A 26,283-nucleotide genomic window follows, 5' to 3' on the forward strand; every position below is an offset into this window, starting at 1 on the left:
AGGGGCGGGATTCAAATAATTTAACAAATGGTTCGCATGAACCGGTGTGAACCGGCTGAATCCCATTCCTGGGCATTACGCCACGATTGGCTAAGTTCGTCTCTCATGCCTAGCCCGACCAATGAAACCGCAAGCAATCCTCCGCTTGCAATTATTCGTATAGCGACCGCTATAAGACAGCGCTGAAAAAGTGACTTCTGCCTGGTCCTTGCACTTATGACGGTCACAGCAGCCCTATAGTCATTTGGGCACTTGGCAACCGGTGCCCATCCCAGGGTCCCTCACCTGATCACCCTCTGCGATTTTCCCAGCTGGGCTTCCGGCAAGCAAAGTCAATGGAGGAAGCCAGCTTCGCTTAATGACCGTGTGATTTGCTTAACAACTGCAGTGATTTAATCATTGTGACAAAAAAAGGTTATAAAATCAGGTGTGACTCATTTAAAAACGGCCTTGCTTAACAACAGAAATTTTGGTCCCAATTGTGTTTGTAAGTCAAGGAGGCAAGAAAGGATCTGTCTCTCTTTCTCTCCCTCTCTCTCTCCCTCTCTTTCTCTCTCTCCCTTTCTCTCCCTCTCTCTTTCTCTCCCTCTCTCCCTCCCTCCCTTTCTCTCTCCCTCTTTCTCTCTCTCTCCCTTTCTCTCTCCCTCCCTCTCTCTCTCCCTCCCTCTCCCTCTTCCTTTCTCTCTCCCTTTCTCTCTCCCTCTTTTTCTTTCTCTCTCCCTCTTTCTGTCTCTCCCCCCTCTCTGTCTCCCTCCCTTTTTCTCTCTCCCTCTTTCTCTCCCTCTCTCTCTCCCTCTCTCCTTCTTTCTCCCTCTCCCTTTCTCTCTTCCTCTCTCTCTCCCTCTCCCTCTTTCTCTCTCCATTCCTCTTTCTCTCTCTCCCTCTTTCTCTCTCTCTCTCTCTTTCTCTCTCCCCCCCTCTCTGTCTCCCTCCCCCCCCTCTCTCTCTGCAACAATTTCTCTTTCAGAATCTCGGATATTTTATCTCTTTTTGAATTCACACGTTACAAGCAAGAACTGCAGAATCAGCTGATAAATGCAAGGACAGCATTCCTGCAACACACTGAACGAGTAACTGAATTTTCTGGATTTGTCCAATACATAAACTAGCCATGAACGAACCATGTAGGATGGGTTCATGCGACCAAAGGGCTGAAAATAAATAAAAAAAACCCTGGTCAAAGTTAACACTCCCCAAGCCAAAAGTGTTGTGTGAATGCATCTCCTATTTTTTTTTAACCTGACCTGGTGGAAAATGTTGCTAGTCTAGCAGGCAACCCACGATTGGGCCCTCTGCACCATCCAGGCACGAGGCTCCTTGAAATAGAAAATAGAAATTTATTTTCTCGGCAGACAAGGGGCTCCCTTTGGCTGGCGGGAAGGCTATAAGTGGTAGAACCCTGCACTGGGAAAGGGGTTGGACTAGATGACCTCTAAGGTGGCTTTCAATCTTTCCATTCCAAGATTCTATTGTTTTTTGGCTGTTAAATTACTAAGGGGGGGGATCAAGGCCGGGGTTTTCCCCTCCTCGGTTCATTTTCAGAGTCTCGTTTCCTTCTGGTTCTTTCCGTCTTCGTGAATAAAAAACTCTTTTGATTAGAAAGATGTTTCCTCATTCCAGCATTTGGTTCTGCTTTAGTGGTGGGTCCTTCCCTCTCTGAAAAAGAGGTTTGCTTTTCAGTCCCTGATCTCTCAAACGACAAACATAGATTTAGAAAAAAAATAAGAAATATTATTTTTCCTTTCTTCGGGACCAGGGGTCTCCAACCTTGGCAACTTTAAGACTTGTAGAACTCTGGACTATACATACCCAGTTCCTGCAACTGTTCTTTATATATATTTTCTCCTCCAGCTCCCCTAATCAGTCATAATCTTAGACACTCCTGATGACTACAAAGACCCAACAACTCTTAACTGTCTTGCAAAGAACTTAGAATAACTTTAGAATAACTTTATTGTCGATTTGAATGTACACTCATCGGCATACATGAAAATGAAATTTCGTTGCATCCAGCTCTCAAGAGGGCTCCCATCTTCAATATACACTTCATAAACATGACAAAATAAATAAATAAATAAATAAAGTAGGGATTGTCAGTTATCATGTCAATTCACAACCCTGGGATCTCCTGGTGGTCTCCCTTCTCACCTGCTTATTAGCTCTGCAGCCTCAGCGCAGCCTAGGGAAGAGTTGAAAAACCCTTAAGCGGGCAAGCCTTAAATTCCTGAACGCCATCGCTCTGCTAAACAAATCATTCCCTCAACACTGTCAAAGTAGTTATTAAGTCTGCATTACTATTAATCTTCTCATCGTTCCTATCACCCATCTCCTCCCACTTATGACTGTACGAGTGTAACCTTGTTGCTGGTATCCTTACGATTTATATTGACTGTTTCCTAATATGATTGATTGCTTATTTGTACCCTATGGCTATCGTTATTATTATTATTATTTATTGAATTTGTATACCGCCCTACTCCTGAAGGACTCTGATCTGTCCCCGTCCACACACACACACAAACACAGCCAGCCGAGGGTTAAGAAAGTACTTGGCACGCACAGAGGTCGTTATCTCAAACTTGCAACAATATAAGCACTTCTGCCAAGAGCTTTTACTGCAACAGATAACATAAAATTACATACGCATTGCAAATAGTCCAGCAAAACAATATCCCTTCGGCAGCTTCAGACGTTGTTCAAGTGACTAGCCAAAGTTCGTTTTTGTTCGTCACGGAGTTTTACCAGCCACCACCCTCTCTTATATAGTCTCTGGGGTGTGGTCCAGTGACTCAGTTCTAATCCCTAGCACGCCTCCTAAGCTGCTGCAAACGTTTATCACGCCTTCGTTGGCGTGCATCCAGGAACGACGGCTCTCCTTCTTCGCTCTCATCCGAGACACCTGGCTCCTGGCTAATCTCCTCTCCCTCGGCCGGCACCTGAGGCAGTGCCAGAGGGGAGGGGCCTGGAGAGGGAGCTTTCTTCCTCCGATGAGATAGGCTCAGAGGGCAGGGCCACAACAGACTCAGGGCGGTGAACAGCCAAATAAAATACATATAATACAAATGTTAAAAAACCATTAAAACACAATTAAATAATTGGCCCGGAAAATGAAATTTAAAACACCCCAAATACATAAGACAAATTTAAAATTGAAAAAATTTAAAAAGTTTAAAAAGTTTAAAAGAGGAGATTTAGGCCAGGCCGGCCTGCTGGAAAAGAAATGTTTTGATGGCACGGCGGAAAGCGCGCAGGTCCGGGATCCTCCGTATCTCCGGGGGGAGCTCGTTCCAGATGGCGGGTGCCCCCACAGAGAAGGCTCTCCCCCTGGGGGCCGCCAGTCGACATTGTTTGGCTGATGGCACCCTGAGGAGCCCCCCTCTATGGGAGCGTACTGGTCGGTGGGAGGCTATTGGTGGCAGAAGGCGGTCTCGTACATACCCCGGTCCTAAGCCATGGAGCGCTCTAAAGGTGGTAACCAAAACCTTGAAGACCACCGGGAGCCAGTGCAGCTCGCGCAGGAGGGCGGTCACATGGGAGCACCCCGTCGCTCCCATAACCACCCGCGCAGCCGCATTCTGGACCAGCTGGAGCCTCCGGGTGCTCCTCAAGGGGAGGCCCATGTAGAGAGCATTGCAGTAGTCCAGGCGGGAAGTGACATTAAGTGTTGTACCTTATGATTCTTGACGACTGTATCTTTTCTTTTATGTACACCGAGAGCCTATGCACCAAGACAAATTCCTTGTGTGTCCAATCACACTTGGCCAATATAAAATTCTATTCTATTCTATTCTATTCTATTCTATTCTATTCTATTCTATTCCTTTCCCCTTCCCTTCTTTTCCTTTCTCTTCTCTTCTCTTCTCTTTTCTCTCCCCTCCTCTCCTCTCCCCTCCTCTCTCCCCTCCCATATTTTCTCTTCTCTTCTCTTCTCTTCTCTTCTCTTCTCTTCTCTTCTCTTCTCTTCTCTCCTCTCTTCCCTCCACTCCCCTCCTCTCCCCTCCCATATTTTCTATTCTATTCTATTCTATTCTATTCTATTCTATTTCTATTCCATTCCATTCATTTTTTCTATTCTATTCTATTCTATTCTATTCTATTCTATTCTATTCTATTCTATTCTATTCTATTTCTATTCCATTCCATTCATTTTCTCTATTCTATTCTATTCTATTCTATTCTATTCTATTCTATTCTATTCTATTCCTAATTCTATTCCTATTCCTATTCCTATTCCATTCCATTCCATTCCATTCCATTCCATATTTTCTTTTCTTTTCTTTTCTTTTTTCTTTTCTTTTTTCTTTTCTATTCCTCTCTACTCTACTCCATATTTTATTTTTATTTCATTTCATTTCATTTTTTTCTATTCCTCTCTCCCCTATTCTACTCTACTCTAGCCCACTCATCCTATCCTCTCCTATCCTACTGATTCCCGGAGGGGCAGCGTCCAGAGCCTCTTCTCCCGCCACGTGCCGCGCCGAGCCCCCCAGACAAGTGACGTCAGAAGATTCGAACGCTAGGGAAGAAAAGTCTCAACGTTCCATCCAGCCTCCCCGGAGTTCATTCACAAAAAACAAACCAAGAAAAAAAAAAAAAAAACCGCGATCAGCGGGGGCCCCGCCTCTTTCCCCGCCCAGGGGCCGGCAGCTGTTGTGTAAGCGGGCCCAGCGATCGTCTCCCTGGCTGGCTGAAGAGCGAGCGGAGATCGCCGGGTGAGTGGCCGGATCCCTTCCCCCGCATGCCGGGCTCTGCTTCCCTTTTGCAGGGGTTGCGGAGGATGGATGAAGCCCTTCCCCTGGCCTGCCTTGCAAGGTTGTTGTTTGTTTAGGGCGGAAGGAGCAAGATGATTGCCTTTCCTTCCTGCAATCTTGCGGCGGGCAGGGTGGTCTTTTTTTTTTTTTTTTGCAAGGCGCTGCTGGAGAGGAGGATGGGCTTTGTAGTCTGCTGCCCCCTCCGGCTCTTGCCTGGGCTCGGCTGGAGGAGGAGGAGGGAGTGGGGGGGGTGGGAGATGAGCCTCCCATGCAGGGAGGGAGGGTTAAAAAAAAAAAGATGGGAAAGAGGTTTTATTTATTTGTTTGTTTTAGGCATCTTTTAAATCAGGAGTTTCCAAACTTGGGAACTTTTAAGGCTTGTGGACTTCAACTCCCAGGATTCCTCAGCCAGCATAGAACAGCATAGCTGGCTGGGGAATTCTGGGAGTTGAAGTCCACAAGCCTTAAAGTTCCCAAGTTTAGAGACCCCTGATTTAAATAATCAAGGTTGCAGAGGTGAGTTTTTCAAACTTTGGCTACTTGAAAGACGGGCGGACTACAACTCCCAGGATTCCTCAGCCAGCATAGAACAACATAGCTGGCTGGGGAATTCTGGGAGTTGAAGTCCACAAGCCTTAAAAGTTCCCAAGTTTGGAGACCCCTGATTTAAATAATCAAGGTTGCAGAGGTGAGTTTTTCAAACTTTGGCTATTTGAAAGACAGGCGGACTACAACTCCCAGGATTCCTCAACAAGCATAGAACAGCATAGCTGGCTGGAGAATTCTGGGAGTTGAAGTCCACAAGCCTTAAAGTTCCCAAGTTTGGAGACCCCTGATTTAAATAATCAAGGTTGCAGAGGTGAGTTTTTCAAATTTTGGCTACTTGAAAGACCGGTGGACTACAACTCCCAGGATTCCTCAGCCAGCATAGAACAGCATAGCATAGCATAGCTGGCTGTCTTCCCTGTTAAGTTCTGCAAACTTGCAGCTGCGGTGTAAGCGGAGCTGGAATTGCCCAATGGGGTGGCTGCCACACCCATCGTCCCCCGCACAGCAGCATGATGGGTCTCTGGCAGAGACAGCCCGGAGGGAGGGTGGGTTTAAACAACCTGGATTATTAAATGCTCTTTGTAGATTTTAAAAAAGAAAAGAAAAAGGCATGTCACAGCCCAGAATCCGACACAACAAACACACCTACACAAACACACCAGCCAGTTAGGGGCCTCGTGGGAAATCTATGGGGAAAGCCCAGTGGTGGGATTCAAATAATGTAACAACCGGTTCTCTGCCTAATAACCAGCTGGGTAGGCGTGGCTCGGTGGTCATGTGACTGTGTGGGTGTGGCCAACTCAATGTCACTCACGTGGATGGGCGCTTTGCTTTAGCTGTTACAATGTAACAAGGGTTAACCAGGGAGGCAGTTTCTGTAAGCAGGGCAATAAAGATTAGGCTAGAAACACCACCAGAATGTTTCCTTCCTGCCTTCCTTACAGGATTAGCCCTGTAAAGTGGAAAAAAACAAAATAAGATTTCTTCCAACAACCGGTTCTCCGAACTGCTTAGAAAGTTAACAACCGGTTCTCCCGAATAGGTGCGAACCGGCTGAATCCCATCACTGGGAGAGCCCCTCTGAGATGTCTTTATACAGGTAGTCCTCGACTTACAACAATTCGCTTAGTGACCATTCAAAGTTACAACGGAAAAAAAGGACAAGTTTTCACACTTACGACCATTGCAACGTCCCCCGTGATCATGTGGTTTAACATTCGGATGCTTGACAAATGACTCACATTTATGACGGTCGCAGTGTCCCGGGGGTCACGCGATCCCCTTTTTGCGACCTTCTGAAGAAGCAACCTCCATGGGGAAGCCAGATTCACTTAACGTCCGTCTTCCTAATTTATCAACTGCAGTGATTCTGCAGTTACTGCAGTGAACTGCAGTAACGAATGTGGCAAGAAAAGTCGTAAAACGGGGCAAAACCCAACCGATGTCTCACTTGGCAACATAAATTTTAGGCTCAATTGTGGTCGTAAGTTGAGGACTAACTGTATCTATATGGGTCTGACTCAGGGGTGAAATGTAAAATTTGTTACTACTGGTTCTGTGGGCGTGGCTTGGTAGGGGTGTAATGTGACTGGGTGGGCGTGGCCAAGTATTTTTTCTAATGCTTTGAAAAGCCTCTGCTGATCAGGCAACTCATCTGGGATCGTCAGAGACTTTTCAAAGCATTTTTTTTACCACCTCTTTGGCCAAGAGGTTGCAGGAAAAATGCTTTGAAAAGCCTCTGACGATCCCAGCTGAGCCACATTTAATGGAATCTCCACCCTCAGAGGCAGTCTACCTTTGTATAACTGTAGCTGGGCACCAATGCTGAAAAAAATCCTCGGGTCCTGGTCCCTGTTGACGGCCACCTCCTCCCCCAGCAGCTGAATCAGGGGGAAGAGCAGTGGTGGGTTTCAAAAAATTTTACTAGCGGTTTTATGGGTGTGGCTTGGTGGGCATGGCATGGCTTGGTGGGCGTGGCAGGGGAAGGATACTGCAAAATCCCCATTTCCTCCTGATCAGCTGGGACTCGGGAGGCAGAGAATAGATGTGGGGCGGGGCCAGTCAGAACTTTTATTACCGGTTCTCCGAACTACTCAAAATTTCCGCTACCGGTTCTCCAGAACTGGTCAGAACCTGCTGAAACCCACCTCTGGGGAAGAGAGAATCGAGCTGTCAGAGAGAGAGAGACAGAGGCAGAGCCTGGGCCGTCCGTCAGCCCTCAGATGGAGAGTCAACAGCCCCCAGGCCTGGAGGTGGCTGATGAGGAAGAGGAGGAACAGCTGGGTCCTGTGCCTGATGAGCAAATGCACAGAAGGCAGAGGAGAGGAGAGCAGTGGAAATCTATGGGCCGGTCCTTGGGACGGAAGAGCCACTGCTACTAGCGAAGTCCCACCCTAACTCTGGGGATAAAAGACAGATGGCAGAGATGAATAGATGGGACAGACAACTATTTATCTCCCAGGATGGCCTTGTTGGCCTGCGGTGAGAGAGAAACTTTTTGCTAGGGCTGCCGGCGTTCCTAAAAAAGGAATCATTGAGTTAACGTCAGAGGGTTTGTCTTGTTCAAGGAGTTGGGTCAGAACAGTAGGGATCTAGCTGGAAACCGAGCTAGATTTTAATTGAATCCAGAAAAGTGTGTTTTTGTGTGTATCTCCATCAAAGGGTCTCCAGCTGCTTACATTCCACCCCTTTTTCGTAGAGACCCGTTTTTGAACTCGCGACCATGTCTCCAAAGAAGAGGAAACCCGGGCAAGTCCCGTCGACATCCGACAGCTTGGAAGGAGGCAGAAAACCAGACCACGGTGGCACAGAGGCCGTCTTTGCAAAGAAGAAGTTCAAATCTTTGGAAGATCCTCGAACCCAGAGCTTAGCCGAGACGGTGAAGGAAGGCCGTTTGAGCGCGGGGGCTTCGGTCGCAGAGTTCCCGTACAACAAGAAACGCGTCCGGTTGATCTCTCCAGCTCCCGATCTGAAAGAGGAGGCTCGGGGGATCTTGTACTGGATGTCTCGCGATCAGAGGGTTCAAGGTGAGATCGTAAATCCCGCTTGGAGAAAACTACTCAGTGGTGATTGGCCCAGTTCCTGAGTGCAGGACAGGTTGTGGTTGGGTTCGCACAACCGAGTCAACCCCTTTCCTCAATTAAAGTCACTTTTGGGGTTTAGTAGGATGGATTGAAACATAAGAGATCTTAGCTGAATTTGCACCCCATACCCTTTTAAAATATATATATATATATTAATTTTTTATTAATTACATTTCTTAGTGCTTAATAAATATCATGTTGTCTGGATATTTAATTTGCTTAATCATACATAATACATTCTTAATCTCCACCCTTTTTTTCCAACCACTGCTAAAATAGATTCCACATTTGATAGTATTCGTATCTTCTTTCTGTTTCATTTTTAATGTCAGGTCTGTCCATTTTCACAGACTCTAGTATTTTCTTAATTATTTATACATCTCGAGGTGTTTCTTCATTTTTCCGCAAATACAAATCCTTGCTGCTGTCAAGGCATGCAATAAATATATATATATATATATATTTATTAATTATATTTCTATGCCGCCCACTCTCCAAGGACTCTGGGCGGCTTACAACAATCTACTAAATAGCATATTGCCCCCAACAATCTGGGTCCTCATTTTACCCACCTCGGAAGGATGGAAGGCTGAGTAAGGCATGCAATATTAAATACATACTTTTCTTATCAAGTTTACCCAGTGGTGGGATTCAGCCAGTTTGCACCTATTCGGGAGAACCGGTTGTTAATTTTCTAAGCAGTTCAGAGAACCGGTTGTTGGAAGAAATCTTATTTTGTTTTTTCCCCACTTTACAGGGCTAATCCTGTAAGGAAGGCAGGAAGGAAACATTCTGGTGGTGTTTCTAGCCTAATCTTTATTGCCCTGCTTACAGAAACTGCCTCTGGTTAACCCTTATTACATTGTAACAGCTAAGGCGAAGTGAGTTAGCCACGACCACACAGTCACATGACCACCGAGTCACACCTACCCAGCTGGTCATTAGGGCAGAGAACAGGTTGTTAAATTATTTGAATCCCACCACTGAGTTTACCTGATATTATACCTAATAAAATAGTTCAGATTTAAAATCTAGATGCTTTCCAAGCATCTTTTCTAGCCATTTATGTATTTTTTTCCCAAAATTTTCTTGCTTTATCACCAATCCACCACATATGATTGTTCTCACCCACGCGTCCTTCTTGCAGATAACTGGGCCTTCCTTTACGCCCAGCGCCTGGCCTTAAAACAGCGCCTGCCGCTGCACGTCTGCTTCTGCCTGGTGCCCAAATTCCTGGATGCCACCATCCGCCACTTCGGTTTTATGCTCAGAGGCTTGGAGGAAGTCGCTGAGGTATTGGCACCCGGGCGGGTGGGCCTTGCGGGCACAGGGAAGGAAAAAGCTTAGCTGTTCCCCCACTCTGTGGACTCAAAGCAAGGGAATGGCATAGATATTCCTCGTTTTACGATCGCAGTGGAGCCCAACATTTCCGCCGGTAAGCGAGACAGTTGTTATGTGCGTTTTGTCCCGTTTGACAATCTTTCTTAACACAATTGTTAAGTGAATCACTGCAGTTGTTAAATTACTAACATGGTTGTTAAATTAATCTGGCTTTCCTCGTTATTTGTAACCTATGACTATCATTAAGTGTTGTACCTTATGATTCTTGACGAGTGTATCTTTTCTTTTATGTACACCGAGAGCGTATGCACCAAGACAAATTCCTTGTGTGTCCAAGCACACTTGGCCAATAAAGAATTCTATTCTATTCTATTCTTTGCTTGTTAGAAGGTCGCAAAAGGGGATCACGTGACCCCAAGACTTTGCAACCGCCATAAATATGAGTCAGTTGCCAAGCATCCGAATTTTGAACACGTGACCGTAGAGATGCTGCAACGGTCATAAGTGTGAAAAACGGCCGTAAGTCACGTTGTAACTTTGAATGGTCCCTAAATGAAAGGTTGTAAGTTGAGGATTGCCTGTTCACTTAGTGACCGTTCAAAGTTATAACGCCGCTGAAAAAAAGTGAATTAAGACCATTTTTCATACATGATGTTGCAATGTCCCCATGGACATGTGATCAAAATTCAGATGTTTGGCTACTGACTCACATTTATGACGGTGGCAGTGTCCCTGGGGCACGTGATCCCCTTTTGCGACCTTCTGACATGCCAAGGCAATAGGGGAAGCCAGATTCACTTAACAACCCAGTTACTAATTTAACAACTGCAGGGATTTACTTAACAAATGTGGCAAGAAAAGTCGTAAAATAGGCAAAACTCACGGAACAAATTTCTCACTTGACAACATAAATTTTGGGCTCAATTGTGGTCATAAATCGAGGACTACCTGTACAAATTGGGGCAGTGTTTCTCAATCTTGGCAGCTTGAAGATGTGTGGATTTCAACTCCCAGAATTCCCCAGTCACTGTTGCAGTACAAAAGATCCTTGACTTATGACCACAGTTGGGCCCAAAATTTCCATTGCTCAGGAAGACAATTCGTTTTATGACCTTTTTTGCAGTTGTTAAGTGAATCATGCGGTCGTTAAGTGAATCTGGCTTCCACCATGGACTTTGCTTTCCAGAAGCCAGGTGGGAAGGTCACAAAAGCGGATCACATGACCCCGGGACACTGCAACTGTCATAAGTACATGCCAGTTGCCAATTACATGAGCACGGAGATGCTACGATGGTCATAAGTGTGAAAAACGGTCATAAGTCACTTTTTACAGTGCCGTGGTCACTGAACAGATGCTTGCAAATCGAGATCACGAAACCATGGGGGTGGTGTGTCTGTCGAAAGGGCAAGTAGGGTGTTGTAACTTTGAATCATTACAACAGCCGAACGAACGGTCGTAAGTCGAGCATCCCCTCTAATGGCTGCCTGCTCTTGGCTAACCAGAAGCTCTCATTGTGTCGAACAGGCTGTTGTGTTGACGACAATCTGTTTTTTTCCCATTCTACAGGAGTGCCAGCTACTCGACATCCCTTTCCACTTGCTGGTCGGTTTCGCGAAAGACACCCTGCCCCGCTTTGTGACCCAACACGGTATCGGCGGAGTGGTGACAGATTTCTCCCCGCTCCGCGTTCCCATGCAGTGGGTTCGAGACATCCAGGAACGGTTGCCCAGCGATGTGCCCCTTGCTCAGGTGCCAGGTTGGGGCTGGAATCGCCATGGGGTAGGGCAGACCAGTTTGGGGGTGTCGGGGGGGGGCTGAAGCAAATTTGACCCCAAATTTATTGGTGCACAAAGACAAGTGGTAGACACGTGCGGCTCCTTGCCTGCATGTCGGTGTGGAGGAAGAACCCCCCGGAGTCAAGAACGCACCCTAAAAATGGCAAGAAAAACTGAGAATGATGGGCTGGGTGGAGGAGACAGAAGGGGCTGTTGGCAAGGGATGGGGTGCATTGGGTTGTCCCCCAATCAGGGAACAGCCGAGCTGAGCTGAGCCGAGCCGAACCGAACCGAACCGAACCGAACCGAACCGAACTGAACCGAATTGAATCGAACCGAACCGAACCAAACAGAATAGGATTAGAATGGAATGGAATGGAATGGAATGGAATAGAATAGAATAGAATAGAATAGAATAGAATAGAATAGAATAGAATAGGAGAAGAGAATATAGAATAGAATAGAATAGCAATGAGAAGAGAAGAAATTTATATGCCAATATACCCTACACATAAACATGATTAAATAAGTAAATAAATTAAAAAATAGGCATATACCCACATCTAAATATATAAAAGCAAAATACCACTCACGCATCATCGCAAAATCTCCAGAACCGTAAAGCCTACAAACTTGAAACTTGGCACGTATGTTCCTCTTGGCTTCTAGGTGCTCGCTAAGAAAGGATTTTTCAAAATGACCATCAGAGCGTTAGTATTTCCTATATTATTAATAACACGCTCTGATGCTAAGGAGTTCTACTCCCCCCTCCCCACCTGAAAAGAAATCTGTTCCAAATGCAAAGCCACAAGCGGAGGAGAGGAGTTTCACTTTCAGTTTTACTTTCACAGTAGGAAGCAGCTTTAATACAGAACACTTGAGCTAAGCCACGGCCAGGCTCTTTCTTGTCTCCTTCTTGCTCACACAGCAAATACTGTTTCACTTTCCAAACAGCCCTCTGATACTAAGGAGTTCTACTCCCCCTCCCCACCTGAAAAGAAATCTGTTCCAAATGCAAAACACAAGCAGAGGAGAGGAGTTTCACTTTCACTTTCACAGCAGCAAGCAGCTTTACTACAAAACAGTTGAGCTAAGCCACGCCCAGCCTCCTTCCTGTCTCCTTGCTCACACAGCAAATACTGTTTGAGTTTCCAAACACCCCTCAACTCTCTCACACACTGACAGGATGCTAGCCAGATGAATACCGATGGATGCTGCAGGCTGAGACATTCTCCCCTCCCTCTCTGTTCCAACTGCCAGTTGCATTACATTAACACACTCTGATGCTACGGAGTTACACATTCTACATTAAGTTTCAGGCTGCAAGTGTACATTTATCAAGCCCGAGCACATAGTTTCGTAGCGAAGCACGGGCGTCCAGCTAGTATATTATATGATCCATTCTGCCGAGTCGGCGTTTTCCCAGTTGGGCTGAGAAGAGAAATCTAGCAAAAAGCAGACCCTCTCACTTCTAACCAACTATAAAAGAGACCAAGGTTTTCCTACACTTTTCTTAATCTCTTGCCTTTCGATTGTCCAAGCCCTTCTCGTTTCCCATCCTCAGGTGGACGCCCACAATATTGTCCCGTGCTGGGTTGCCTCGGACAAGCAGGAATACGGGGCGAGGACGATTCGTCGGAAGATCCATGACCGACTGGCTGAATTCCTGACTGAATTTCCTCCTGTTGTCAAGCACCCTTTCCCTGCCGAGCTTCAGGCAGAGGTGATGGGGCTGGTTGTGGGGCTGGAATTGAGCAGTCTCTAAGGCAGTGTTTCCTAAACTGTGGGACTTTAAGAGGGGCGGACTTCAACTCCCAGAATTCCCCAGGCGGTTTAGGCTTTTTATGCCTGTGATAGGACTAGAACTCCCAGTCTCCTGGTGATGGGCCCAAAGTCACCCAGCTGGCTTTCATGCTTAACACGGGACTAGAACTCCCGGCTGCCTGGTGATTGGCCCAAAGTCACCCAGCTGGCTGTCATGCCTAAGGCGGGACTAGAACTCCCAGTCTCCTGGTGATTGGCCCAAAGTCACCCAGCTGGCTTTCATGCCTAAGGTGGGACTAGAACTCCCGGCTGCCTGGTGATTGGTCCAAAGTCACCCAGCTGACTTTCATGCCTAAGGCAGGACTAGAACTCCCAGTCTCCTGGTGATTGGTCCAAAGTCACCCAGCTGGCTTTCATGCCTAAGGCGGGACTAGAACTCCTGGCTGCCTGGTGATTGGTCCAAAGTCACCCAGCTGACTTTCATGCCTAAGGCGGGACTAGAACTCCAGCTGCCTGGTGATTGGCCCAAAGTCACTCAGCTGGCTTTCATGCCTAAAGTGGGATTAGAACGCCCAGCTATTTGGGGATTTCAGAATGTGGGGGTGGAGTCAAAAGAGGTTTCAGCCTAGGATCCCTACATAGCCACAAACAAATTAAGACTAATCTCCCTTGAATTCCATTGACTCTTCTCTTAACTCCAAGCGGGTGCTAATACCATTGTTACAGTACAGGTAGTCCTCGACCTACGACCACAATTGAGCCCAAAATTGATGTTGCTAAGCGAGACATTTGTTAAGTGAGCTTTGCCCCATTTTACGACTTTTCTCTGACCCCCCCCCCGGACACTGCGACCATCACAAATATGAATATCCGAATTTTGATCACATAACCATGGGGATACTACAATAGTCGTAAGCATGAAAATTGGTCATAAATCACTTTTTTCAGGGTCGTTGTAACTTTGAATGGTCACTAAGTGAGCTGTTGTAAGTCGAGAACTACCTGTAGTTAAGATTCCTACTTCTCTACTAACAATTGGCTTTTAGCAATAAATCAGTTTAATTGGCCCTTCTTGTGTTGGCCTGGTCTTCACACCTACAGGAGCATTAGAGACACTCAGATTTTCTCCACTCCATGTTCTTTTTCCTTTTTATTATAAATTTTTAAATTTTCTTTTAATACAAACATTCCAACTTGCGTTAAACAGTGTGTCATCTGTGTTAGGAAATGAGTATTACCTACCTTGTTGGATTGGCAATATCTACAGTAAACCATCAATATAGCTTTAAGACTGCTGTATTGCATCATACTGTATCCTGATTGGTTAGCTCTGTAGCCAATCTCCTTAAGAGGGAACTAGAAACCTGGTTTGTTTCTCTTTGTTGTTCTTGCTCTCTGATATCTCTGTATGCTACTGTTTGCAAATCCAGAAGAACTGTTTATTGTGAATGACTACGACGACTGGTAAGAAGACTTTGTTATTGGATTATCCCTGGACTTTCGTTTTGCTATCTCCTGCTTTATATGTGTATGACCTGGACTGTTTATTGGACTGTGCCTTACTATTTCCTGAAAGTAAAACACAACTCAGTTTATCTGTGTGTTGACTGTGTTTATTCGTACCTTCTCTCCATCGCTTTCATGTACACACCCTTACTACTCAAGGGTTACTCTGCGAATTCCTTAACAATCTGAATATAAAATCCTTTGTGTCTTAACCCTGTTCTTTTTCCTTCTTGCCAACCGCCCTCTCTCTGCCCGGCTTGAAATCTTGCAGCCCGTCAACTGGGAGGCCTGTTACTCCAGCTTGCAGGTGGATCGCTCCGTGAAGGAGGTGGAATGGGCCACGCCGGGATCCTCCTCCGGCTTGAAGGTGCTGGAAGAGTTTGTGAAGGACAGGCTGAAGTTCTTCGGCTCGGACCGAAACGACCCCAACCGGCCAGCCCTGAGCAACCTCTCGCCCTGGTTCCACTTTGGTGAGTATAAGGGTAGTTCTCAACTTACAACCGCTTGTTTAGTGACTGTTCAAAGGTACAACGGCACTGAAAAATCTGACTTACGACCGTTTTCACGGTTACAACCTTTGTAGCATTTTCAGAATCGTGTGATCAAAATTCAGACTTTTATTTATGACGTTTGTATTGTCCCGGGGTCGTGTGATCCTCTTTTACGACCGTCTGACAAACAAACTCAGTGGGGAAGCCAGATTCACTTAACGACCAGGTACTAACACTACAGCTGCAGCGATTCACTTAACAACTGGGGGAAGAAAGGTCGTAAAGCGGGGCAGAACTCACTTAAATGTCTCGCTTAACAACAGAAATTTTGGGCTCGATTGTGGTCGTACGTTGCATGCTGGGAGAGGAATTGGAGCCTTTGGGAAGCCTGGCTGGTGCATCGGTGCAGCCGGCACATTGATTGGGGGGGGGGTGTTAGGGGGAGGGGAGTGTTCTGCCCCAGCTACGGACCCCAAAGAACGCAGCACACACAAAGTCCGTTCAAACTATGGTTTACTAAATAAATCAGTCTTTTACAACAACTGCTGTTAATTAACTGCATTAACAGCCGCCAAGAATTCAAAGAATAATAACTGAAAGCTTACTGTGGTTGGCAGAATGCCCAGAAGCAATTTGCAGGAAGCTGATAAGATAAGCAAGACAAGACACGAAGGTATGTGAACGGAGTTGTTCCCTGCAAATTGCTTCAGTCGACGTTCCTCCTTAAATAGGCTAAGGGAGTGGCCAATTAGCCCCAAGCCTTACTCTCGAGGAGACCTCCTCCTGAGGAGCCTCTCCTACCTTTTGGCAGCTCTGCGTGCCTGTGCATCGGGAAGAGGCTCCTCCTCTTCTTCCTCTTCACTTATGGGAGCTTCTGGAGGTTCTGAAGGCCCTGGCTGAATCCCCGCCTCTGGCACCACATCTTCTCCAGCCTCCTCACTGTCCGACTCGAGCGCCAGCTGCACAGGCTGCTGCCGCAGCACCACACTAGCCTCCTCACTGTCGGAATCAGCTACTAGCTGCACAGGCCGCTGATGGGCCACAACAGGGAGAGAATTTGAACCCAGAGCTAGAAGCCGTCCCCAATCTGATGTTCTATAGATATGATTTAGATTGCAATTCCCAGAATCCACCAGCCAACAAGCTAGTTTGCTAAAATGAGTTCGGGCAGTGTGTTTGGGCATGTTGTGGGAATGTGGTAGTCCTCAACGATTCGCTTAGTGACCGTTTGAAGTTACAATGGCACCATTAACGGTCAGGACCAGTTCCTTGCACGTACGAATTTCATCTATATATATAAAAATGTGTGTGTGTGAATGTTCCAGCATAACTCTGGAATGCCTCAAGCAATTTCAACCAAACTTGGTACACAGATGACTTACTCTCTGGAAAAAAATACTGTGGGGGTAAGACACCCCTAAAATCCTTCGGGGTGAATATAGTGGTTGCGCCGCCCAGCTGATCATTCCCGGCGGCCTTCCACAGTGGGCACGTGTCACCTGCTGGGCCATTCCGGACAGCGAGGAGGATCGTTGCTGCCAGATGGGTGATGGCTCAGGCGATTACCACGGCAGCCGGCCATGCGCAGCCCCAACGCCACCAGGTGCCAGATGGTGGTTACTGGTGGGCGTGGGCAGCCGGTTGGACAGGGGGTGGGGCCCAAAGACTTATAGTGAATTTGTGTATGATTTTACTTTATAATATATATACCATACATATACTTTTAAAAGCCTGTAAGGATTGGGATATATAAATATCCGGGCAACACCGGGTTATCAGCTAGTAATAAATAAATAATAGCCCGGAGGCTGGTAACCTTAGTGGGTAGATGGATGACCTCTGATTTCATCCCTTGTAGGTCAGGTGGCTGTGCAACGAGCCATTTTGGAGGTGCGCAAACATCGCACCAGGTACAAAGAATCCGTGGAAGGTTTCGTCGAGGAGGCCGTGGTGCGTCGGGAACTGGCGGACAACTTCTGTTTCTTCAACCCCAACTACGACAAGGTTGAAGGTAATGGAGCCTTCTGTCTTCTGGGCTCATATGAGACACGTAGACCCAAAGACCTAACCAAAGCATAAACAGGTTGGGTGAAGGCCTCTGCTGCGTCCTTAAACGTGTGCTGGTTGTGTGAATGCAGCCACTGTGTCAGGCGTGAATAACCGGACTCAGATCTGTAGAGTTCAAACTACCTACTTTATTGTTTACTGCCTATAATACAGGTGTCAGCATTCTGATGCTGCCATAAAAAGATGACGCTTGACTTTTCACCGACTTATTTTCTCTGTAGATAATATCCCCTAGGAGATGGGATGGGATGGGAGGGGGACATTCCTGTGGGCTGAGGTCAGAAGCTGGGGAGACTGACTTGGAAGATGGCCAATGAGAAGATGAGAATTGGGGAACGGAAAGGGAAGGGTTTGGGGGTCAGAGGGTTAGTATCGGCTACGACGAAGTCGGGGCCAGATCTGTCGTACTCAATAAATGGAATATTTCAGCAAAGATTAATTGTTTGGAGTACAATTTATTTGGGATGACATCGAAACCTGACAACAGGAATCTTCCCAGATGGGCAGTTTTTACGTAGGGAAGACTAGATAAGGCTCGAAAGCATTTGGGATGTGCATCTATGTATGTGAGATCTTGCTCCCTTGTGTTTATGTAGTGAGTCCTGGCTAATCCCCCGTTCGACCCCTCCTTCCAACTGGATGTTCTGACTCCCCAAACACAACAAACCCTCTGAAGTTAACTCAATGATTCCTTTATTAGGAATGCCGGCAGCCCCGGCAAAACATTTCTCTCTCACCGCGGGCTAACAAGACTGTCAGTCTGGAAGATTAATAGTTGTCTGCCACATCTATTCATCTCCGCCCCCTGCCTTTTATCCCCAGAGTTAGGGTGGGGCTTCACTAGCAGCGGTGGCTCTTCCGTCCCAAGGACCGGCCCATAGATTTCCACTGCTCTCCTCTCCTCTCTGCCTTCTGTGAATCGGCGCATCAGGCACTGGACCCAGCTGTTCCTCCTCTTCCTCATCAGCCACCTCCAGACCTTGAGGCTGTTGACTCTCCATCGCGCGGGTTGTTACAGGGGCTTCTCGATACTCCCGTGTGGCACCTCTCCTGCGCGAGCTGCACTGGCTACCGGTGGTTCTTCGGGTCCGTTTCAAGGTGCTGGTGCTCACCTATAAAGTCCTACATGGCTTAGGCCCGGGGTATCTACAGGATCATCTCCTGCCATCCTCCGATCGTCCCCTGCGCTCTCACAGAGCGGGCCTCCTCAGGGTGCCGTCAGCCAGACAATGTTGTGGGAGCGCCGACCCTCTGGAATGGGCTGCCCACCGGCCTCAGGACAGCCCCTGACCTCCTCTCCTTCCGCCGCGAATTGAAGACGTGGCTTTTTCACCAAATGGGCTGAATCCGTTGGGGTGAATCCGTCGGGGGTGCCGTCGGTCAAGCAATGTCGACTGACGACCCCCAGGGGGAGAGCCTTCTCTGTGGGGGCACCCGCCCTCTGGAACGAGCTACCCCCCCCAGGAATACGACTGATCCCGGACCTCCGTACTTTCCGCCGAGCAGTTAAAGACCTTCTTATTCCAGCAAGCCGGGCTGGCTTAAAATTTTAAATGGGTTATTTTATGGGGAAAGGGTTTTAAAATTTAGGGAAGCCAAAACTGATTTCATTCTGTTTTTAATTCTTTTTAATTTTTATACTGTGTGTGTTTTAAATTTTGGCTGTTCACCGCCCTGAGTCCTTCGGGAGAAGGGCGGTATACAAATTTAAATAATAAATAAATAAATAAATAAATAAATAAATAAATAAATAAATAAATAAATAATTTTTTTTTTTTAAAAAATTGATTTATATGCCGCCCTCCTCCGAAGACTCAGGGCGGCTTACAATGTGCTCAGCAATAGCCTTCATCCTTTTGTATATTTATACAAAGTCAGCTTATTGCCCCCACAATCCGGGTCCTCATTTCACCTACCTTAGAAAGGATGGAAGGCTGAGTCAACCTTGAGCCTTGGCGAGATTCGAACCCTGCAGTAATTGCAGGCAGCTGGTCTTAATAACCAGCTTAATAACAGGGTGCCTTAAACCCCTGTACTACCAAGGCTCTTAAATAAATAAATAATTTTTAATTAATTTTTTTAATTAATTTTAAATTGATTTGTTGTTTATGTAATTTTTTTCTTCCTTCTTGGAAGCCGCCCTGAATCCTTCGGGAGAAGGGCGGCATATAAATTGCATAAATAAATAAATTAATAAATCTGAGGGCTGACGGACAGCTCAGTCTCTGCCTCTGTCTCTCTCTTTCTGACAGCTCCATTCCCTCTTCCCCCTCGGAGCTCTCAGCCTTGATGCTGACCCTGATTCCCACATCTCCTCCTCCTCCTCCTCCTCCTCTGATTCAGATGCTGGAGGGGACGGTTGCTCTCCAAAATCCTGACAGGTGTGTATTTTTTCAAAGGTGCTTACGATTGGGCGAAGACCACGCTGAAGCTCCATGCCAAGGACAAGAGGCCTTACCTGTACACCCTGGAGCAATTAGAAGAAGGGAAGACCCACGACCTCCTGTGGAACGCTGCGCAGGTAAGCCGAAGTCAAGAGGAAACCTGGTTAGGAGATCCTGGTTAATTGCATTTGACTACTAGGGCTTTGTGGCCTTCTTCAACTGCATGCGTGGAGGCCCTGCCGTTTCCTACATCTCTTTATTGTCATACAGGTAAGTCCTCGACTTACGGCCACAATTGAGCCCAACATTTCTGTCGCTAAGCGAGGCAGTTGCTAAGTGGCCCGTTTTAGGAACTTTCTTGCCACACGTTGTTAAGTGAATCGCTGCCGTTGTTAAGTCAGTCACCCGGTTGTGAAGCGAATTTGGCTTCTCCGTTGACTTTGCTTGTCAAAAGCAATAGCCATAGCATTTAGACTTATATACCGCTTTACAGTGCTTTACTGCCCTCTCTAAGCGGTTTACAGAGTCAGCCTCCAACAGTCTTATTTTACCGACCTCAGAAGGATGGAAGGCTGAGTCAACCTTGAGCCAGTCTGGATCGAACTGCTAGCAGTGAGCAGAGTCAGATACTGCAATGCTGCATTCTAACCACCAGGAAGGAGAATGAGGGAGGAAGGAAGGAAGGAAGGAGGGAGGGAGGGAGGGAGGGAGGGAGGGAGGGAGGAAGGAAGGAAGGAAGGAAGGAAGGAAGGAAGGAAGGAAGGAAGGAAAAAGAGAGACAAGGAAGGAAGGGAGGAAAGAAAGAGGGAGGGAGGGAAGGAAGGAAGGAAGGAAGGAAGAAAGAAGAAAGAAAGAAAGAGTTGGGAAGGGAAAAAAGGAAAGAAAGAAGAAAGATAGAAAGACAATTTCAGACAAATTTAACTATTGTTAATTTTAATGCTTTTATATTGATGCTTTTGTGGCATTCTAAGCCATCCAGAGACACTTTGGATAAGTGAGATGGGTGTTGAAATGAAAGGAAGGAAGGAAGGAAGGAAGGAAGGAAGGAAGGAAGGAAGGAATAGTACTTATATACTGCTTCACAGTGCTTTATAGCCCTCTCTAAGATGTTTACAGAGTCAGCCTCTTGCCCCCAACAATCTGGGTCCTCATTTTACCCACCTCAGCAGGACGGAAGGCTGAGTCAACCTCAAGCCTGGTGAGATTCGAACTGCCAAATTGCAGTCAGCCGGCAGTCAGCAGAAGTAGCCTGCAGTACTGCACTCTCACCACTGTGCCACCGTTGCTTAGAAGGTCGCAAAAGCAGATCCCAGGACCCCGGGACACTGCAGCCGTCATAAATACATGCCAGTTGCCAAGCAGCTGAATTTTGATTGCACGTCCAGGGGGATGTTGTGATAATTGCGAGGATGAAAAGCGGTCATAAGTCACTGTTTCAGTGCTGTTTAGTGACGGTCAGAATGTCCTGCCCTCAGGTGCTTTGGAGAATAATTTAAATCCTGATGGAATTATTGGGGCTGCATCATTGGGCTTTTCGAACAAGATTGGTGGGCATTTATTTTTTATTTTTTATTTATTTTTTATTTGATTTATATGCCGCCCTTCTCCGGAGACTCAGGGCGGCTTACAATGCGTTAAGCAATAGCCTTCGTACTTTTGTATATTTATACAAAATCAGCTTATTGCCCCCACAAACTGGGTCCTCAATTTACGTACCTTAGAAAGGATGGAAGGCTGAGTCAACCTTGAGCCTTGGCGAGATTCGAACCTGCAGTAATTGCAGGCAGCTGGTCTTAATAACAGGGTGCTTTAGACCACTGTACTACCAAGGCTCTTGGTAGTACAAGAAGGATTTTATTTATTTATTTATTATTCATATTTCTATGCCGCCCACTCTCCGAGGACTCTGGGCGGCTCACACCAAAGACAGTATACTAAGTAGCATATTGCCCCCCCAACAATCTGGGTCCTCATTTTACCCACCTCGGAAGGATGGAAGGCTGAGTCAACCTTGAGCCGGTGAGATTTGATCCGCTGATCTGCTGAACCAGCAGTCAGCTGAAGTAGCTGCAGTACTGCACCCTAACCGCTGCGCCACCTGCGGATCTCAGCTCAGGATCTGAAGATAGTTAGCCTAAAACTGTGATGGTGATTCCATTATTTTCCTAATTGCATGCTCTTTGGGTGGTGACTTTTTCTCTTTCCAGTGTTGAGCGAAGGAGATTCTCGCTGCTGTTATTATATAAGTACAATAAGATGCTTCTTCTTTCTTGCAATTTCTGTCTTCAAGATTCCCAGGAGAAATATTTTTCAATAGGATCTCCTATTATTTCCGACAACCATTTACATATCATCCTCCAAAATTCTTTGGCTTGTGGACAGGTCCACCAGCAAGGATAAAAGGTGCCTTGCTGGTGGCAATACTTCCAGCAGGCCGGGTCTCTGCTGCACGTGCGCGGGGGGCAGCGCCCCCCCCAGTGGCCCATTTTTGGTCCTAGGAGGCTACAGGGAGGCCTGCTAGGCCCAAAATGGGGGTGGGGGTTGCATGGGCATGTGTGGCGGGTGAGCCGTCATGCACGCATTGCATTATGGGTGCCGCCACATTTGCGCACGCACTGTCGTGTGCGGGCTTTCGGCATGGGACGACCAAACGGTTAGCCATCATTGGCCTAAAAGATGCTGAAGGCCCAGGGGTGAAATGCTCCCGGTTCGGACCGAATTGCCCGATCCGGTAGCGATGGTGGCAGGTGGTTCAGAAAACCAGGAGCAAAAATCCCTGCCCCCCCCCCCAATGCCCAGCTGAGCCGTGCAATCATCAGAGGCTTTTTTTTTTTTTAGTTTTAAAAGCATTTTTTCTTCGGCCGAAGAGGTTGTGGAAAAAATGCTTTTAAAAGGCTCTGACGATCCCAGCTTGAGTTGCCTGATCGTCAGAGGCTTTTTTTTTTCTTTTAAAAGCAAAAAAAAAAAAAGCTTTTAAAAGAAAACAAAAAGCCTCTGACGATCAGGCAACTTAAGCTGGGATCGTCAGAGGCTTTTAAAGCATTTTTTAAAACAACCTGTTGTTTATCGTTTTAATTAATGGGGCCAAATCTATATATATTTTTTAACTGTATTTTAATATTTGTATTTGATGTTTTTATTTGGCTGTTCACTGCCCTGAGTCCTCAGGGAGAAGGGCGGTATGCAAATTCAAAATAAAATAAAAATAAAATAAACCTCTTCGGCCGAAGAAAAAATGCTTTTAAAAGTAAAAATGCTTTTAAAAGTTAAAAAAAAAAAAGTTGGCCATGCCTACCCAGTCACATTACTACCCTCAACCACCAAGCCACGTCCACAGAACCGGTAGTAACAAATTTTACATTTCCCCACTGCTGAAGGCCCCTTCCACATCACGGATGCTGGGGTTTGAAATTGGTCCCTGCGGGACCGTAGCTTTCTCCACGGACATGTGAAGTTCAGCAGTCCTTCCTCCTCTTCCTCCTCAGCTCCAGATGGTTCGCGAAGGGAAGATGCACGGCTTCCTGCGGATGTATTGGGCCAAGAAGATCTTGGAGTGGACCAGGTCACCCGAGGAGGCCCTGCAGTTCAGCATCTACCTGAATGACCGCTATGAATTGGACGGTCGAGACCCCAACGGATATGTAGGTGAGTAAAGGGGAGGCTGGGAGGCCACCCAAGGAATTGAGGGAAAGGACCCACGACTTAGACTTTGGGGCTCTCTCTCTCTCTGCCCTCCTGTCGGCTGGTGGTTCCCAGGAGGAGAGCCTTCTCTGTGGGGGCACCTGCCCTATGGAACAGGATACCCCCAGGGATACGAATGATCCCAGATCTCCGTACTTTCCGTCGTGCCTTGAAGACTTTTCTATTTCACCAAGCCGGACTGGCATAAATTTTCAGTTTATCTAAATTCTACGCTGAGGATCTTAATGGAGGAGCCAAATCGGTTTAGTTATTTTTAATTATTTTTATTTCACATTATATGTATGTTATTCTGACTGTTCACCGCCCTGAGTCCTTCGGGAGAAGGACGGTATAAAACATAAATAAATAAATGAATGAATGAATGAATGAATGAATGAATGAATGAATGAATGAATGAATGATAAATAAATAAAACAGGACTGTCATTAAACGAGGACTCTCTGTACTGCCAAACCTATACCAGAGGGAAGAATGACATGAGTAATAGATGTAGTTTCATAAGTTTTCGTTTTTATTTGAAGGTCTCTTTTCAGAGTCTTTTGGTAGTGATCCCACAGCTTCTAAGCGAGGGATGGGACCGGTAGATGAGATCTCAGCATCTCTTAGAGATCGACTGTAGTTAGGGCACTGGTTGTGTATGTCACTTAAACTCAGATGGATCTTTCTAGATTAGATGAAATTAAAAGAGATTATAGATTAGATTACATTAGATTATGTGTGCATCCATGCCAGCGGTGAGTTGCTACCGGTTCACCCCGGATCGGGCGAATCGGTAGCGGCAGGAGGCTCCACCTATCCGACTGGAAGCTTCTGCGCAGAAGCGTTGCTCACAAGCGAACCGGTAGCAAACTAAATTGAAACCCACTATTGATCCATATGTCTATAGAGTGTGTCACTTAAACTCGGATAGCTCTTTGTAGATTAGATTAGAAGAGATTAAAGATTAGATTACACTAGATTAGATTAGATTAAAAGATATTAGATTATAGATTAGATTAGATTTCATTAGATTATGTGTGCATCCATACATCAATAGAGTGTGTCACTTAAACTCGGATAGCTCTTTGTAGATTAGATTAGACTAGATTAGATTAGAAGAGTTTAAAGATTAGACTACACTAGATTAGATTAGATTAATGTGTGCATCCATATGCCGATAGAGTGGGTCATTTAAACTCAGATGGATCTTTCTAGATTAGTTTTAGATTAGAATGGGATTAGGTTATAGATTAGATTGTGTGTTCATCCATGTCAATATGTCACTTAAACTCGGATATAACTTTCTAGATTAAGATGTTATGTTTTTATGCATCCATATGTCAATAGAGCGTGTCACTTAAAATTCAGATCTTTCTAAATTGGATTATAGATTAAATTAGATTACGTTAGATTAGACACCTCCTTTGGCCAAGTGTGGCTAGCCTTGTTCTCTGTCTCTGCTAGGCTGCATGTGGTCCATCTGTGGGATCCACGACCAAGGATGGGCTGAGCGTGCCGTCTTTGGCAAGATCCGCTACATGAATTATGCCGGTTGCAAGAGGAAGTTTGATGTCGCCCAGTTCGAGCGCAAGTACAGTCCGCAACGCTTCACCCAGTAGCCTCGGCAGAAGGCTGGCGGACAGGTGCTTCTCCCCTTGTAAAGAATAATAAAAAACACTCACTGCTGCAGAACAAAACAAGCTTGATCTACTGATTTGAGACACCAGGCTAGAAACCAGGAGAGGGTGAGTTCTAGTTCCCTTACACATGAAACCCGGATGGGTGACTGGACCAATCACTAGAGACGGTGAGTTCTAGATTTTCAGCCAATCACTGGGAGAGAGTGAGTTCTAGATTTTCAGCCAATCATTGGGAGACGGTGAGTTCTAAATTTTCAGCCAATCACTGGGAGAGAGTGAGTTCTAGATTTTCGGCCAATCACTGGGAGACGGTGAGTTCTAGATTTTCGGCCAATCACTGGGAGACGGTGAGTTCTAAATTTTCAGCCAATCACTGGGAGATGGTGAGTTCTAAATTTTCAGCCAATCACTGGGAGACGGTGAGTTCTAGATTTTCAGCCAATCATTGGGAGACGGTGAGTTCTAAATTTTCAGCCAATCACTGGGAGACGGTGAGTTCTAGATTTTCAGCCAATCATTGGGAGATGGGAAGCTCTAGATTTTCGGCCAATCACTGGGAGACAGTGAGTTCTAGATTTTTGGCCAATCACTGGGAGACGGTGAGTTCTAGTCCCACTTTAGGCATGAAAGATTGTGTGATCAGAGAGCACCAAGAACTCCTCCTCCTCTCCACAAATTCCTCCCTCTTCTAACACCGATGATGTTACCTAGATTGGTAATAAAATGTCTGCGAGCAAACAACTGAGCTCAGAGAGCACCAGGGCCCCCACATCTCTTCTTCCTCTTATTTTCCGCATACTCCACTCCCTCCTAGTTCTGATAATGTTAACTAGTTGGGTCATGAAACGTCTGCAAGAAAACCACCCAGTTTAGAGAACATCATGGACTCCGCAGTTCAATCCTGAGCTACAAATAATCTCTTCTATCGATTTACTGAATATAATCTGTTTATTGGGGAAACTGCTCCATAAACAGGGAGTATGCAAGGCGGAAAAGCAATGACCCAATATATGTAGTCCTCGATTTACGACCACAATTGAGCCCGGAATTTATGTTGCTCAGCGAAAAACCCTTTAAGTGAGTTTTGTCTCACTTTACGACTTTCCTTGCAGTGGTTAAATTAGTAACACGGTGGTTAAGTGAATCCGAGTTTCCCCTTGACTTTGCTTGTCAGGTCACAAAATGGGATCACACAATCCCGGGTACACTGCGACTCGTCATAACTACAAACCAGTCGCCAAGCCTCCGAA

The 26,283-nt window shown here is 46.2% G+C and overlaps 1 protein-coding gene across 2 annotated transcripts; it reads left to right on the plus strand.

Moving 5' to 3' along the window:
- Positions 1 to 4,488: 4,488 nt before the first annotated feature.
- LOC117660015 (deoxyribodipyrimidine photo-lyase-like) lies at positions 4,489 to 25,090 on the plus strand. Of its 2 annotated transcripts, none has more exons than XM_060685202.2 (10): positions 4,489 to 4,712; positions 7,999 to 8,326; positions 9,531 to 9,676; positions 11,292 to 11,474; positions 13,065 to 13,223; positions 15,042 to 15,240; positions 17,120 to 17,272; positions 19,728 to 19,849; positions 23,198 to 23,357; positions 24,858 to 25,090. In XM_060685202.2, the coding sequence occupies exons 2-10, from the start codon at positions 8,023 to 8,025 to the stop codon at positions 25,010 to 25,012; spliced, it is 1,581 nt and encodes a 526-aa protein (XP_060541185.2). In that variant the 5' UTR covers positions 4,489 to 4,712; positions 7,999 to 8,022; the 3' UTR covers positions 25,013 to 25,090. The 2 variants fall into 2 exon arrangements, with proteins under 2 accessions (XP_060541185.2, XP_087728132.1); XM_087872006.1 differs by having other exon boundaries at positions 4,653 to 4,812.
- The last annotated feature ends 1,193 nt before the right edge of the window (positions 25,091 to 26,283 follow it).

This window comes from Pantherophis guttatus, chromosome 6 (genome assembly GCF_059756535.1).
Source record: "Pantherophis guttatus breed Tessera chromosome 6, ASM5975653v1, whole genome shotgun sequence".
NCBI classification, from domain to species: domain Eukaryota; kingdom Metazoa; phylum Chordata; class Lepidosauria; order Squamata; family Colubridae; genus Pantherophis; species Pantherophis guttatus.

Excerpts from the sequence above, each read along its gene's own strand:
- LOC117660015 (XM_060685202.2), top strand. The coding sequence starts at position 8,023 with ATGTCTCCAAAGAAGAGGAAACCCGGGCAAGTCCCGTCGACATCCGAC. Across the intron at positions 11,475-13,064 it reads GCGATGTGCCCCTTGCTCAG|GTGGACGCCCACAATATTGT; the intron begins GTGCCAGGTTGG and ends TCCCATCCTCAG. Across the intron at positions 19,850-23,197 it reads TCCTGTGGAACGCTGCGCAG|CTCCAGATGGTTCGCGAAGG; the intron begins GTAAGCCGAAGT and ends CTTCCTCCTCAG.